Consider the following 12,657-nt stretch of genomic DNA (forward strand, 5'->3'; position numbering starts at 1 on the left):
GTGACAGAGCAAGACTCCATCTTAAAAAAAAAAAAAAAAATGAGCCAGGTGTGGTGGCACACATCTGTAATCCCAGGTACTCGGGAGGCTGAGGTAGGAGAATTGCTTGAACCCAGGAGGCAGAGGTTGCAGTGAGCCAAGATCTGCCCACTGCACTCCAGCCTGGGAAACAGAGCGAGACTCCATCTCAAAAAAAAGAAAAAAAAAGAACACACTCATATTCCCATGTTCATACTTAAATTTAACTTTTGAAACAAATTTCTGATCAGTTTTTCTCAATATACTAAAGTATTAGCTTTTCTCACTATATCTAAGTGTATATGCCCTTCCTAATACAGTAACATGTTTAGATGGGTGTTTAATAAATACGTTGATGATAAAAGAAAAAATTATATTTCCTGTATTCCGAGGACCTAAAACTACCATTTCCAAAAACATCATAAACCACAGTCTGAATTCTACACAGAAAAAGGACACATGCTTCTCAGCTTTCAGGTATGACATTTTACCTTTTGTAAATAAATCCTACCCACTCCTAGGAGAGCCATGAGCCACACGAAGGATGACAGTCTGATCACAGATGAGAATCTGAAGTCTAGGTATATAGTGTGCACCAGAAAGCCAGTACCAGGTTCCTTGGGATCTTAGACACGGTTTCAGAATCTTAAACTAGCAGTCCAGAAAATCCTCAGTCTTCTTCTATGAGATATTTCCACCATTCATGGTGTACCCCGCATAGATGTTTGTTCCTGTACTCCTATGATACTCTTCAGTATTGGGGGAACAGAGCACTGTTGGACCTCTAGGAGAGACTACAGGTTTCCAAGTCATTACCTATGTTTAAATGCTGCTCCCCTCAGACAAGTACGTAATTCTTTAAGGGTTTATTTAAGGGATTCTTTACGATTACTCTAAGATGCAGAGTAATAACTACCTCTCTGGGTTGTTGATAACATTATCAATAAAGTATGTAAAACACCTCAAACAGTAGTGATCTATCTTCTGAAACAGTAATCTATTTTAAAGTGATTATCAGGAGTCTGACACAGGTATAAAAAGTTTTTATTATCAGCATTGTACAGTATTCATAGATTTTATGAAGCATTCTCCAAAATATATCCTCCAAGGAGAAGTCTGGTTTATAGAATACCATATGCCTGGGAAAGAAAGACCCAATCTCTAGTTTTGTTTTGTTTTTTGAGACGGAGTGTCGCTCTATCACCCACGCTGGACTGCAGTGGTGTGATCTCAGCTCACTGCAACCTTCGCCTCCCAGGTTCAAGCAATTCTCCTGCCTCAGTCTCCCAAGTAGCTGGGACTACAGGCACGCAGTACCACACCCAGCTAATTTTTGTATTTTCTTTAGTAGAGACAGGGTTTCACCATATTGGTCAGGCTGGTCTTGAACTCCTGACCTCAGGTGATTTCACCCACCTCAGCCTCCCAAAGTGCTGGGATTACAGGCATGAGCAAATGCTCCTGGCCCCAATCTCCAGTTTTTACTACCCTTCTTTTCTCTCTTCTTCTTCCCTTTCTACATTAAGAAGCCCCTTCCTTAAATCCTAAGGTCCTTTTGTAGGCAATCTTTGCAACTGATGAGTTTAATGCTGTTTTTTCCTCTATATAAAGTTGTTAACCTTTGCTGAGACTTCTGTTTCTTCATAGAGTCTTCCTTTTTTTTTCCCCCATCCAGATGGCTCTTTTTATTAATTGGCTTATAATAGGAGCAGGTCAGTTTGCCGGAGATAGGAAAATGTTGAAAAACACAGCAAATAAGACACAAGCTAAATAAGCAGCGATTGCTATCCAAAACCTTGGATCTTTCAGCAGTGCTTTATCAAAGCAGCTAAACACCGTGTAGCCGATGGACATTCCAGCAAATCCACCTGCAACGTGAGCTGCAAAAGACACCTTGGGAGAAAAGGAGAAAATGGGAATAAGTGAAGACAATGCTAATTGTGTATTTCAGTTGCATCTCTCTTATTCAAACACAAATACCATCACAGTCAAACAAGAGTCTTAAAAGTCTAGAGAACTAGGGGTAAGACAAAAGAGACACAAAACTCCATGTGCACAGAGAGAAGGAGATACTCTGAAACATACAAAGCTAAGAAATGTCATTTTCACCCATTCTTAGAGTACAAAAGACAAGAGAAATTGTTTCTCGTTCTTGATCATCATTGCATTTAAAATAATTCTATATGATGCCAACTAAGAGAATGGTTGAGTTGCCATGAGGGATCTCTATAGCAGCATAATCTGATTGCACATACATGGGGTGTCACATTTAAAACACAAGTAATAACGTACACAACAAATACCCAAACAGAAACTACCAAATTCAAAGATAAATCCCAGCAAAACTGGAAATTTTTGTCAATTTTCTTTATTGTCAGTTTATAGAACTCAAATTTTCATTGCTGTTTTCCAATCTGCTTTTTCGTTTTGTTTTGTTTTTTGAAATGGGGTCTCAACTCTGTCACCCAGGCTGGAGTGCAGTGGCATGATCACAGCTCACTGCAGACTCAACCTCTGAGACTCAAGCATCCTCCCATCTCAGCTTCCCAAGTAGCTGGGACTACAGGCACATGCCACCATGCCTGGCTAAACCAATCTGCTTTTTATTCTATGTGGACAGGAAAATCCATTCTCTCCTGTTTACTGGGTTTTTTTGTTGTTGTTGTTCTGTTTTGTTGAGATGGAGTCTCACTCTGTCGCCCAGGCTGGAATGCAGTGACGCGATCTCGGTTCACTGCAACCTCCGCCTCCCGGATTCAAGCGATTCTCCTACCTCAGCCTCCCGAGTAGCTGAGATTACAGGTGCCTGCCACCAAGCCCGGATAATTTTTGTATTTGTAGTAGAGACAGGGTTTCACCATATTGGCCAGGCTGGCCTCGAACTCCTGACCTTGTGATCCACCAGTCTCGGCCTCCCAAAGTGCTGGAATTACAGGCGTGAGCCACCACGCCCGGCCATTCTCTCCTGTTTTGGAATAGCTACCAATATGGCAGGTGCAGTGAAGTAGAGCCAGTGATTAGGGCTATGAGAGAGTTAAGTAGGAAGGACAATTCAAAAGTCTGATTTCCTTAAAAATTTTCTTAACTTCCAAATGGAAATTTGGCTGCCCTAAATCACAGCGTTGTAACCCCTATTTGATAACCCTTTTTGACAGTAAACAAATTTCCATTTTATAAAAGAAAGAAACTGAACTCACCGGAGACCCATCTTCAGGAACAAAGAACCTTCTGTAGAGAGCAAATCCCATGTCTAACACAACTAGAAGGAAAAACACCCTGATAAAGGCTCAGAATCTCCACAATAGTACAGCAAATGTTTTTGGTTCCCCTCTAATAATAATAATACTAGCTATCATTTATTGAGACTTAACTCTGTGACAGGTGCTTTTCTACGAGATTTTTTAACTCATTAATCTTCATCACAACCCTATGAAGTAGGAACTATCATTATCCCATTTTACAGATTTATTCATCCAACAAGCATTCATTGTCCTCTATGTGTCAGGCATCATTCTAGCTGGTAGATGGGCAGCAGTGGGCAGATCTAACAGACCTGCCTCATGTAGCTGACAAACTGTTGGCGGGTGTGGCGGGGAGTGATTGGCAGGGAGGCAAACAAATAAGTAAAACATACAGTATGTCAAATAGTGCTAAGAGCTATGGAGAAAATACAAAGAGAGGAACAAGAACTAGGAATACCAGATGTCAAGTGTGATTTCCAATAGGGGTATCAAGGAGGATCTCTCTGAGAATATGACGCTGGACAGAGGTAAGGGTCCAAGTCATGCTGCTATTTGACACAAGAGTGTTTCAGAGAGAGGGAAGACCAAGTACAAAGTCCCTAAGCAGGAATATGCCTGGTGTGTTTGAAAAATACCAAAGCAGTTGAGCTGGCTGGATCAGTGGTTTTCAAAGTGGTTTTTACCAAGACCAGCAGTATCAGCTTCACCTGGAAACTTATTAGAAATGAAAACTCTTAAACCCACCCCAGACCTACTGAACCAGAAACCTTGAGGGTGGGACTCAGCTTTCTGTTTTGTTTTTAGAAGGTAAGTTGTACACTCCTTAGCAGATTCCAACTTCCATGGCTGTGTTTTCCAACTACCAACTGTGGTCAAGTTGTTTCCAACAACTTTGTTTTTTGTTTTTTGTTTTTTTTTTTTTTTGAGACAGAGTCTCGCTCTGTCGCCCAGGCTGGAGTGCAGTGGCCGGATCTCAGCTCACTGCAAGCTCCGCCTCCCGGGTTTACGCCATTCTCCTGCCTCAGCCTCCCGAGTAGCTGGGACTACAGGCGCTCGCCACCTCGCCCGGCTATTTTTTTGTATTTTTTTTAGTAGAGACGGGGTTTCACCATGTTAGCCAGGATGGTCTCGATCTCCTTACCTTGTGATCTGCCCGTCTCGGCCTCCCAAAGTGCTGGGATTACAGGCTTGAGCCACCGTGCCCGGCTGAACAACTTTGTTTTAACGAGACCTCCAGGTGATTCTGAACTAGAGTTAGGGATAAGGTTGTGGGTGATGACATCAAACAGGTAGCAGGGGACAGATTATGTAGGGTCTATATGGGCCATTGTAAGGACTCTTAACTTTTACTGAGTGATAGGAAGTCTTTGAAAGCTCTTGAGCACAGGAGTGGCATGGTACATTTTGTTTGTTTGTTTGTGACAGAGTCTCAACTCTGTTGCCCAGGCTGGAGTGCAGTAGTAAAATCTTGGCTCACTGCAACCTCCACCTCCCAGGTTCAAGCAATTTTCATGCCTCAGCCTCCTGATTAGCTGGGATTATAGACATGCGCCACCACACCTGGCTAATCTTTGTATATGTAGTAGAGACGGGGTTTCACCATGTTGGTCAGGTTGGTCTTGAACTCTTGAACTCCTGACCTCAGCTGCTCCACCTGCCTGAGCCCCACAAAGTGCTGGGATTACAGGCGCCTGCCACCATGCCCAGTTAATTTTTGTATTTTTAGTAGAGACAAGGTTTCACCGTGTTGACCAGGGTGGTCTCCAACTCTTGAACTTCTGACCTCAGGTGATCCACCCACCTCGGCCTCCCAAAGTGCTGGGATTACAGGCTTAAGTGACTACACTGGTGGTTTTACAAAGATTATTCTAGCTGCCATATAGGAAGCAGACTATAAGGGAGCAAGAACAGGAACTGGAAGACCAGCTGGAAAAATACTATTGTAGCAATCAAAGTGAAGAAGGATGGTGGCATTTTATACATAAAGAAACCAAGACACCAAGGCTCCACTCTCAGTCATCATGGTAATTGCCTGTAATTACCATCGGGAGTTCTGAAGGTGTCAGGCCATGAAAGCAAATGATTCCATATTCTCCAATAAAACTGTGAGAGCCAGAAGTTAGGCAGTCTTCCAGTAAGTCAGATCTGTGCTGCAAAAGGAGCTTCCGATTTCTTGGCCTAGAAGAACTCTGCCCTATATGTGTAGTGCTAGGAAACATCTCTTGCAGCTATTGCATTCCACACCCACCCCCTAATTCCCTGTGCTCTACTTAGTGAGCCACTGTGTCCTAGGAGATGAAAAGACCTAGTCCTTGCCTTTGGGAAAATAGCATCAGGACATGTGTTCTGACTAGATTCCCTTTCAATACTGTATTGATTGATGTTGAAGTCACTGGACAGAAATTGAGGTCGAGGAAGTATTCAATATTCATTTAATTGTAAATGACTATTACAAAGTGCTAGATTAATGAGGCTGTATCATATTGTCTTTTTGTTTTGTTTTGTTTTGTTTTGTTTTGTTTTGAGACACAGTCTCACTGTCACCCAGGCTGGAGTGCAGTGGTGCATTCTCAGCTCACTGCAACCTCCGCCTCCTGAGTGTAAGTGATTCTCCTGCCTGAGCCTCTGGAGCAGCTGGAACTACAGGCCATGTCACCACGCCTGGCTAATTTTCGTATTTTTAATAGAGACAGGGTTTCACCATGAGACCAGGATGGTCTCAATCTCCTGACCTCATGATCCACCCACCTCAGCTTCCCAAAGTGCTGGGATTATAGGAATGAGCTACTGTGCCTAGCCCATATTTTCTTTTTTTTTTTTTTTTTTTTTTTTTTTTTTTTTTTTTTTTTTTGAGACGGAGTCTCACGCTGTTGCCCAGGCTGGAGTGCAGTGGCGCAATCTCGGCTCACTGCAAGCTCCGCCTCCCGGGTTCCCGCCATTCTCCTGCCTCAGCCTCCTGAGTAGCTGGGACTACAGGCGCCCGCCACCGCGCCCGGCTAATTTTTTGTATTTTTAGTAGAGACGGGGTTTCACTGTGGTCTCGATCTCCTGACCTTGTGATCCGCCCGCCTCGGCCTCCCAAAGTGCTGGGATTACAGGCTTGAGCCACCGCGCCCGGCCACTAGCCCATATTTTCAATCATCATTTGCATTTCCTGGTCCACATAAATAACATGCCCATGGGTCTAGGAAAGTATTTTTAAAAACACTGCCACATAACTGGAAACAGTTACTTTGGTTTAGTCTTCTAGGATAGGAGACCTCCTCTCAGAAAGTCTTTGTAACCATTAGTATGTCAATTTCTCCAACCAGTTTCTCTCCATCTTGCCCCTTCCTATATCTGAGTCTGGCTCTTTCCTCTTTCTGCTTCCTAGGGGACTTTTCTTCTGGGTTGCTGCTGCCTCTAAACTGAGACATGTCTTCCAACCTGAAAATAAGCCCTTACTCCAAGAAGCCAAACCATTGTCCTCATTAAAAATTTGACATTTACTTTAAAAGAGTTGCCTTCATATGAATTTTTTTTGAGACAACCTCGCTCTGCCGCCCAGACTAGAGTACAGGCCGGGCGCGGTGGCTCAAGCCTGTAATCCCAGCGCTTTGGAGGGCGAGACGGGCGGATCACGAGGTCAGGAGATCGAGACCATCCTGGCTAACACGGTGAAACCCCGTCTCTACTAAAAAATACAAAAAACTAGCCGGGCGAGGTGGCGGGGGCCTGTAGTTCCAGCTACTCGGGAGGCTGAGGCAGGAGAATGGCATGAACCTGGGAGGCGGAGCTTGCAGTGAGCTGAGATCTGGCCACTGCACTCCAGCCTGGGCGACAGAGCGAGACTCTGTCTCAAAAACAAACAAACAAACAGACTAGAGTACAGTGGCATGATCACGGCTCACTGCAGCCTCGACCTCCCAGGCTCAGGCGAATTCTCCCACCTCAGCCTCCTGAGGAGCTGGAACCACAGGCCCACACCTCAACACCCGACCAATTTTTTTGTAGAGACAGTTTCCCTATGTTGCACAGACTGGTCTTGAACATAGTGCTTGATGAAGGAATGTTTTTTGGCCAACTGCCATTCACAATTAAGAATATTTATAACTTAGCTGGGCACGGTGACTCACAGCTATAATCCCATAACTTTGGGAGGCTGAGGCGAGTAGATCACCTGAGGTCAGGAGTTCGAGACCAGCCTGACCAATATGGTGAAACCCCATCTCTAGTAAAAATACAAAAATAAGCCGGGCGTGGTGGCGTGCACCTGTAGACAGGAGAGGCTGAGACAGGAGAATTGCTTGAACCGGGAGGCGGAGGTTGCAGTGAGCCAAGATCACGCCACTACACTCCAGCCTGGGCAACAGAGCGAGACTCCATCTCAAAAAAAAAAGAATATTTACAACTTAAAACAAAATTGTATACATTTCCAAAGAAACATGTTTCAAATACAAATGCATTTATATTTTATTAATCTGGTATATGTTGTAACTCTTCCCATTTTCAATAGTAGGTAAACCAGGCCAAAGAACTTTTGGAAATGAAGCAGACTGACTGAAGACCCCGTATCTTGAGTGACAACCTTTCTGTGCCCAAACAATGTGTCCTCTGATTCTGGGTGTGACCCTGAACAACTGAGGAGGCAGCTCAGCTCCTGCAGCAGCTCTGCTGTCTCCCAGATACTCACTCTCCCTTCTCTTAGGTTTTGAATTTGTTATGAAGAAAAAAATTAAGAATAGTATAAACTACAAACAAGTGAATTATTTTATCTCAGTGAAATATTAATGTTCTTACAATTAAATCATCAATAAACTAAAGAGTCCCTTCCCACAGACATAGTTGCCTCTGTTCCTGTAATGGGGATAATTGAACCCTTGATAGAAATTGCAAAATACTGTTTTCTTACTATGTGGACAGCCAACATCTTAGGCTTTATCAGGTATAACCTCTGCCTTGGCTTTCAGGTCTGACCCCAGGGTCTGTCATTCTTCCACAGCCCTCCAGGTAGAGAAAACTTCAACTGGAGCAGGTCCGTCAACACTAGTTACCACCCCCACCTTTGATCTTGTTTTCTTCCATGCTCTATGGCCTGCTGTCATCTGGAATCTACCTTTACTCTCAGACTCAGCTGCACTTCCATCGCCTCTCCAGACAGCATTCTTCCTAACCTCCTTTAGCATGTGATTCTAGAATTCTTGGAGATGTCAAAAGCCACATTAGTCACCCTCTTGGTCTGGGCTTCTTGAACAGTTGCCCGCCACCCCCGCCCAGCCCAGCTCTCTATCATTAATCCTCAACTATCAGCTATCACTCAATACTTATATTCTGGATCAGTTTTTTTTTTTTAATCTGAAAATTTAGAAATTGAGGAAGAAAAGAGATTATATCAGTGGTTTCCAAGTTTTCCCTTTGCAGACAAAATCACATACAGCTTCCAATATATGAAAAAGTCCAGTATATAAAACATAAGTGAAGCTATTGTGGTTCAAGTAGAGGGGGTGCCTAGGTCTCTATTCTCTTGGCTTCCCCCACTCCATAAAGATACAAAAAGCAAAAATACATCATGTAGGCATGTCTAAGAACCACCCACGAGAGCCTGTAAAACTCCTTTGTTTAATTCTTTCTGCTTAGTGCTGTGAAGTGGACAATTTTTTTCTAACTGTAGGTTTGCAGTTATTATTCATGTTAGTGTTTGGGAAATGTGGAAAGGCCTTCTGAAGGCTAAACCAATAACATTGTGAAAATATTGTGTGAGTTGATTATGCAAAATAGGTCATTCTTGTCAAACCCAACTAAATCAGAGTTGAGGAGCTAGGGGACAAAAGCACTCAGAGCACACGGCACTGCTCCAACAATTGAATTCTCCACAAGCCCAGCTGCTGAAACTACCTGCTCTAACCATAATATGGACTAGTTTTACCTAATAGCTGCTGAAACAAATTGAGTCTAAGAATCAGGTCTAAACAACACAAGTCTAAGATTAGTTCTCCCCGCTATCATCACTCACCAACCAGCTCCCAAAGGCTGCTCTAGTGCCAATGAGCTTTCTTTCAATATAATATGTAAAATTTATCTAATAAACCCTCCAGCCTTTTCTTTTGTACTTCTGACATACCATAGACCTCCCAGGTCTGTGTGCATGCCCCAAATTGCAATTCTGTGATTCCCAAATAAAATGTTTAGAGATTTGTCTCTATATTTTAGTTTCACTTCGACAGTATGAAGTGTTCACAAAACACACTTACTTATCAGGATGATGACCAGCAGTCTGAAAATTCCAAAGGCAGGAATCATTTCTCGAAAATTCTTGCAAAGAGATAAATAATAATTATATAAGCTATCTATGGACAAATGAAACCTCAACTCTATTCCCTCTTCATCTGCTCTTCATTTGAAATAATCTTCCAGTGTCAAATACTTGCAAATCAAAGCATGAGTGTCACGGCCAAGTTTTTAAATGTATTTAGGAAGTACAATGCACTTTGGGAAATAAAATGACAAGATATTTAATTTAATGATATAAATGACACAATTTTGCTAGCCAGAAATAATCTCAATAAAAGTAATATAAAATCAACACTTGTCAATAAATAAATAAATAAATGCTGTTAAACTAAGATTGATGAAATATTCCTAAGATTTTTCATTAATATTCATTTGATATTTCTTCATCCTCTTTCCCAGTAGTATTTAGCAAAGACTTAACTGAGATTTGAGTATTACCTTAATTTTTTGAGGTAATTTCAAAAACATTGAAAATATTCGTCAAAAATTATTGCAGGGATTTTTGTGGGGGGGCTCTTGCAGCGGGGGGGTTCTGTGAGGGGAGGTAGAAGACAGGGAGGGTCTCACTCTGTCACCCAGGTTGGAGTGCAGCAGTGCAATCTATAGTTCACTGCAGCCTCGAACTCCTAGACTCAAGCCTTCCTCCTGTCTGACTCCTGAGTAGCTGGGACTACAGGTGCACGGCAGCACACCTGGCTCACTGTGGGATTTCAGCTTTGGGTCCCTTGCATGTCACTGGCAAACTGCTGAGTGAGACATTTCTAATATAATTTATTGAATTACTTGTCCCTTCCCTTTCAAATTAGTAACTCTCTTCCCAAGGAGTAAAGATGCTGAAATAGGCACGTTTATTCTAAATCAATTATTTTCAAACTCTTGTGACCACGACCTACAGTAAGAAGTACTTTACCTAACAACCCAGTACACACATAAATCAAACAATAACACTGACTTTTTTTTTCTTGGGCTTAACTTTTGGCCACAATTCCTTAAAGTGAGTCTACAACCACTAATGGGTTGCAATCGAAAGTTGAAAAAACCACTTTACTTAGTGATTTCTATATTTGGAACAGTTTTATAATTGCTTTACACTTTTCTACGTATAATTTTTTTTTAATTTTTTTTGAGATGGAATCTCACTCTGTCGTCCAGGCTGCAGTGCAGTGGCACAATCTTGGCTCACTGCAACCTCCACTTCCCAGGTTCAAGCAATTCTCCTGCCTCAGCCTCCAGAGTAGCTGGGACTACAGGCGCGTGCCAGCACACCCAGCTAATTTTTGTATTTTTAGTAGAGATGGGGTTTCACCATGTTGGCCAGGATGGTCTCGATCTCTTGACCTTGTGATCCGCCCACCTCAGCCTCCCAAAGTGCTGGGATTACAGGCATGAGCCACCACGCCCGGCTTAGAAATTTATCCTACCGAAAAAAAAAAAAAAAAATTCACACAAATGCAAAGAGATAAATGCAAAAGAGCTTTTTTTTTTTTTTTTTTTTTTTTTTTGAGACAGAGTCTCGTTTTGTTGCCAGGCTGGAGGGCAGTAGCGTGATCTCAGCTCACTGCAACCTCCGCCTCCCAGGTTCAAGCCATTCTTCTGCCTCAGCCTCTCAAGTAGCTGGGACTACAGGCACACGCCACCACACCCAGCTAATTTTTGTATTTTTAGTAGAGACGGGGTTTCACCATGTTGGCCAGGATGGCCTCGATCTCTTGACCTCATGATCCAGCCACCTCGGCCTCCCACAGTGTTGGGATTACAGGTGTCAGCCACCACACCTGGCCAAGAGCATTTCTTATAGTGTTACTTGTAAACATGAAAAGCAAGAATCACCCCAAATTTTTTTCAATGAGCAATTCATTAAATAAATCATGGTGCATCTATATAGAGGATGCTAGGGAGCAGCTGCTAAGCTGGGAGGATTTCTAAGCACTGACATGGGTAGACAGTCAGGATGCTCTGTGATAAAATGCAGAACAATATAAGGGTGATGTCACTGTTACAAGATTAACATTGGTAGGATTTTTAATACATGTAGAAAAAGGTCTGGGCTGCTCTGCCTATGAAGTAGTTGTTCTTTTATTCCTTTACTTTCTTAATAAACTTGGTTTCCTTTAAAAAAAATAAAAATAAAACAGGCTGAAAAAAATATGAAACTGTCAACAATGTCTTTCACTACCCACCCAACTGTTAACAGATACTATATTGAGGACCTTAACTTTCTACTTTTTTATTTAAAATTTTATGTAGTAATCATTACTTTTGAAATCAGAAAAAAAAAATGATAAAATATGAAAGGAAACTAGGTATGGCGGCTCACGCCTGTAATCCCAGCACTTTGGGAGGCCAACGTGGGCGGATCACTTGAGCCTAGGAGTTCGAAACCAGCCTGGGCAACATGCCGAAACCCTGGCTCTACAAACAATAAAAACATTAGTCAGGCATGGTGGCCCACACCTGTAGTCCCAGCTATTCAGGAGGCTGAGGTAGGAAGATTGCTTGAGCCCAGGAGGCAGAAGTGCAGTGAGCCAGTATCACACTACTGCATTCCAGCCTGGGCAATGGCGCAAGACTCTATCTCAGAAAAAAATGAAAGAAAAGGAAGGAAACAAAATGGCATTGCCATACAATTCTCAGAAAAATTAGTGCTCAGTAAATATTGATAAATGAAGATTCATTAAACGAAAGAACAGTTACTGTTTTCTGTTTTTTTAAGAGACCCGTGGACTCCATCCCCGTGGTTCTTACCACCAGAACATTCATAAAATAGCCTCCCATCAGAGCATAGACTCCTCCTGAAGCTCCCACAAGATATCTGAGTGGGTCAAAGATGGAGCTGGCAAGGGACCCTAAAGAAATAAAACACAAAGGATCAGACATGACTATATGGATCAGGAAAGATAAATCTTTCTAATCTAAGGTAGACATTTGGGAAATTTGGCCTATTATATTAGCAAGCAACAAATCTATTTTGTCCCTTTCATACCATAGAAGTATAGCTGTATATGCTAACTACCACAGTGTTTCTGAAAACATTGAATGTTCATTAGAACAGCAACATAACAGTAACAATGGAGAATTGTCTGGAGCCAGAATTACCACCAGTGTGATTTGAGGAAGTTAGTTAACT

The 12,657-nt window shown here is 42.4% G+C and overlaps 4 protein-coding genes across 10 annotated transcripts in view; 2 read left to right on the forward strand and 2 right to left on the reverse strand.

Annotated features, from left to right (window-relative positions):
* NDUFS5 (NADH:ubiquinone oxidoreductase subunit S5) overlaps positions 1-12,657 on the forward strand; it is a 1,192,795-nt gene that overhangs the window by 1,032,875 nt on the left and 147,263 nt on the right. The gene's annotated exons all lie outside the window — the stretch shown is intronic.
* AKIRIN1 (akirin 1) overlaps positions 1-12,657 on the forward strand; it is a 1,026,732-nt gene that overhangs the window by 897,979 nt on the left and 116,096 nt on the right. The gene's annotated exons all lie outside the window — the stretch shown is intronic.
* MYCBP (MYC binding protein) overlaps positions 1-12,657 on the reverse strand; it is a 657,065-nt gene that overhangs the window by 22,629 nt on the left and 621,779 nt on the right. The gene's annotated exons all lie outside the window — the stretch shown is intronic.
* RHBDL2 (rhomboid like 2) overlaps positions 1,674-12,657 on the reverse strand; it is a 47,733-nt gene continuing 36,749 nt past the window's right edge. For all 3 annotated transcript variants that reach the window (XM_050799973.1, XM_050799963.1, XM_050799981.1), the window contains exons 5-8: positions 12,276-12,376; positions 9,491-9,551; positions 3,216-3,277; positions 1,674-1,911 (exon numbers count right to left, since the gene is read on the reverse strand). In XM_050799973.1, the coding sequence (XP_050655930.1) occupies positions 1,732-1,911; positions 3,216-3,277; positions 9,491-9,551; positions 12,276-12,376 (404 nt within the window). In that variant the 3' untranslated portion in view covers positions 1,674-1,731. The remainder of the gene's footprint in view (positions 1,912-3,215; positions 3,278-9,490; positions 9,552-12,275; positions 12,377-12,657) is intronic.

The sequence above is a fragment of the Macaca thibetana genome, chromosome 1, assembly GCF_024542745.1.
Source record: "Macaca thibetana thibetana isolate TM-01 chromosome 1, ASM2454274v1, whole genome shotgun sequence".
Classification (NCBI taxonomy): domain Eukaryota; kingdom Metazoa; phylum Chordata; class Mammalia; order Primates; family Cercopithecidae; genus Macaca; species Macaca thibetana.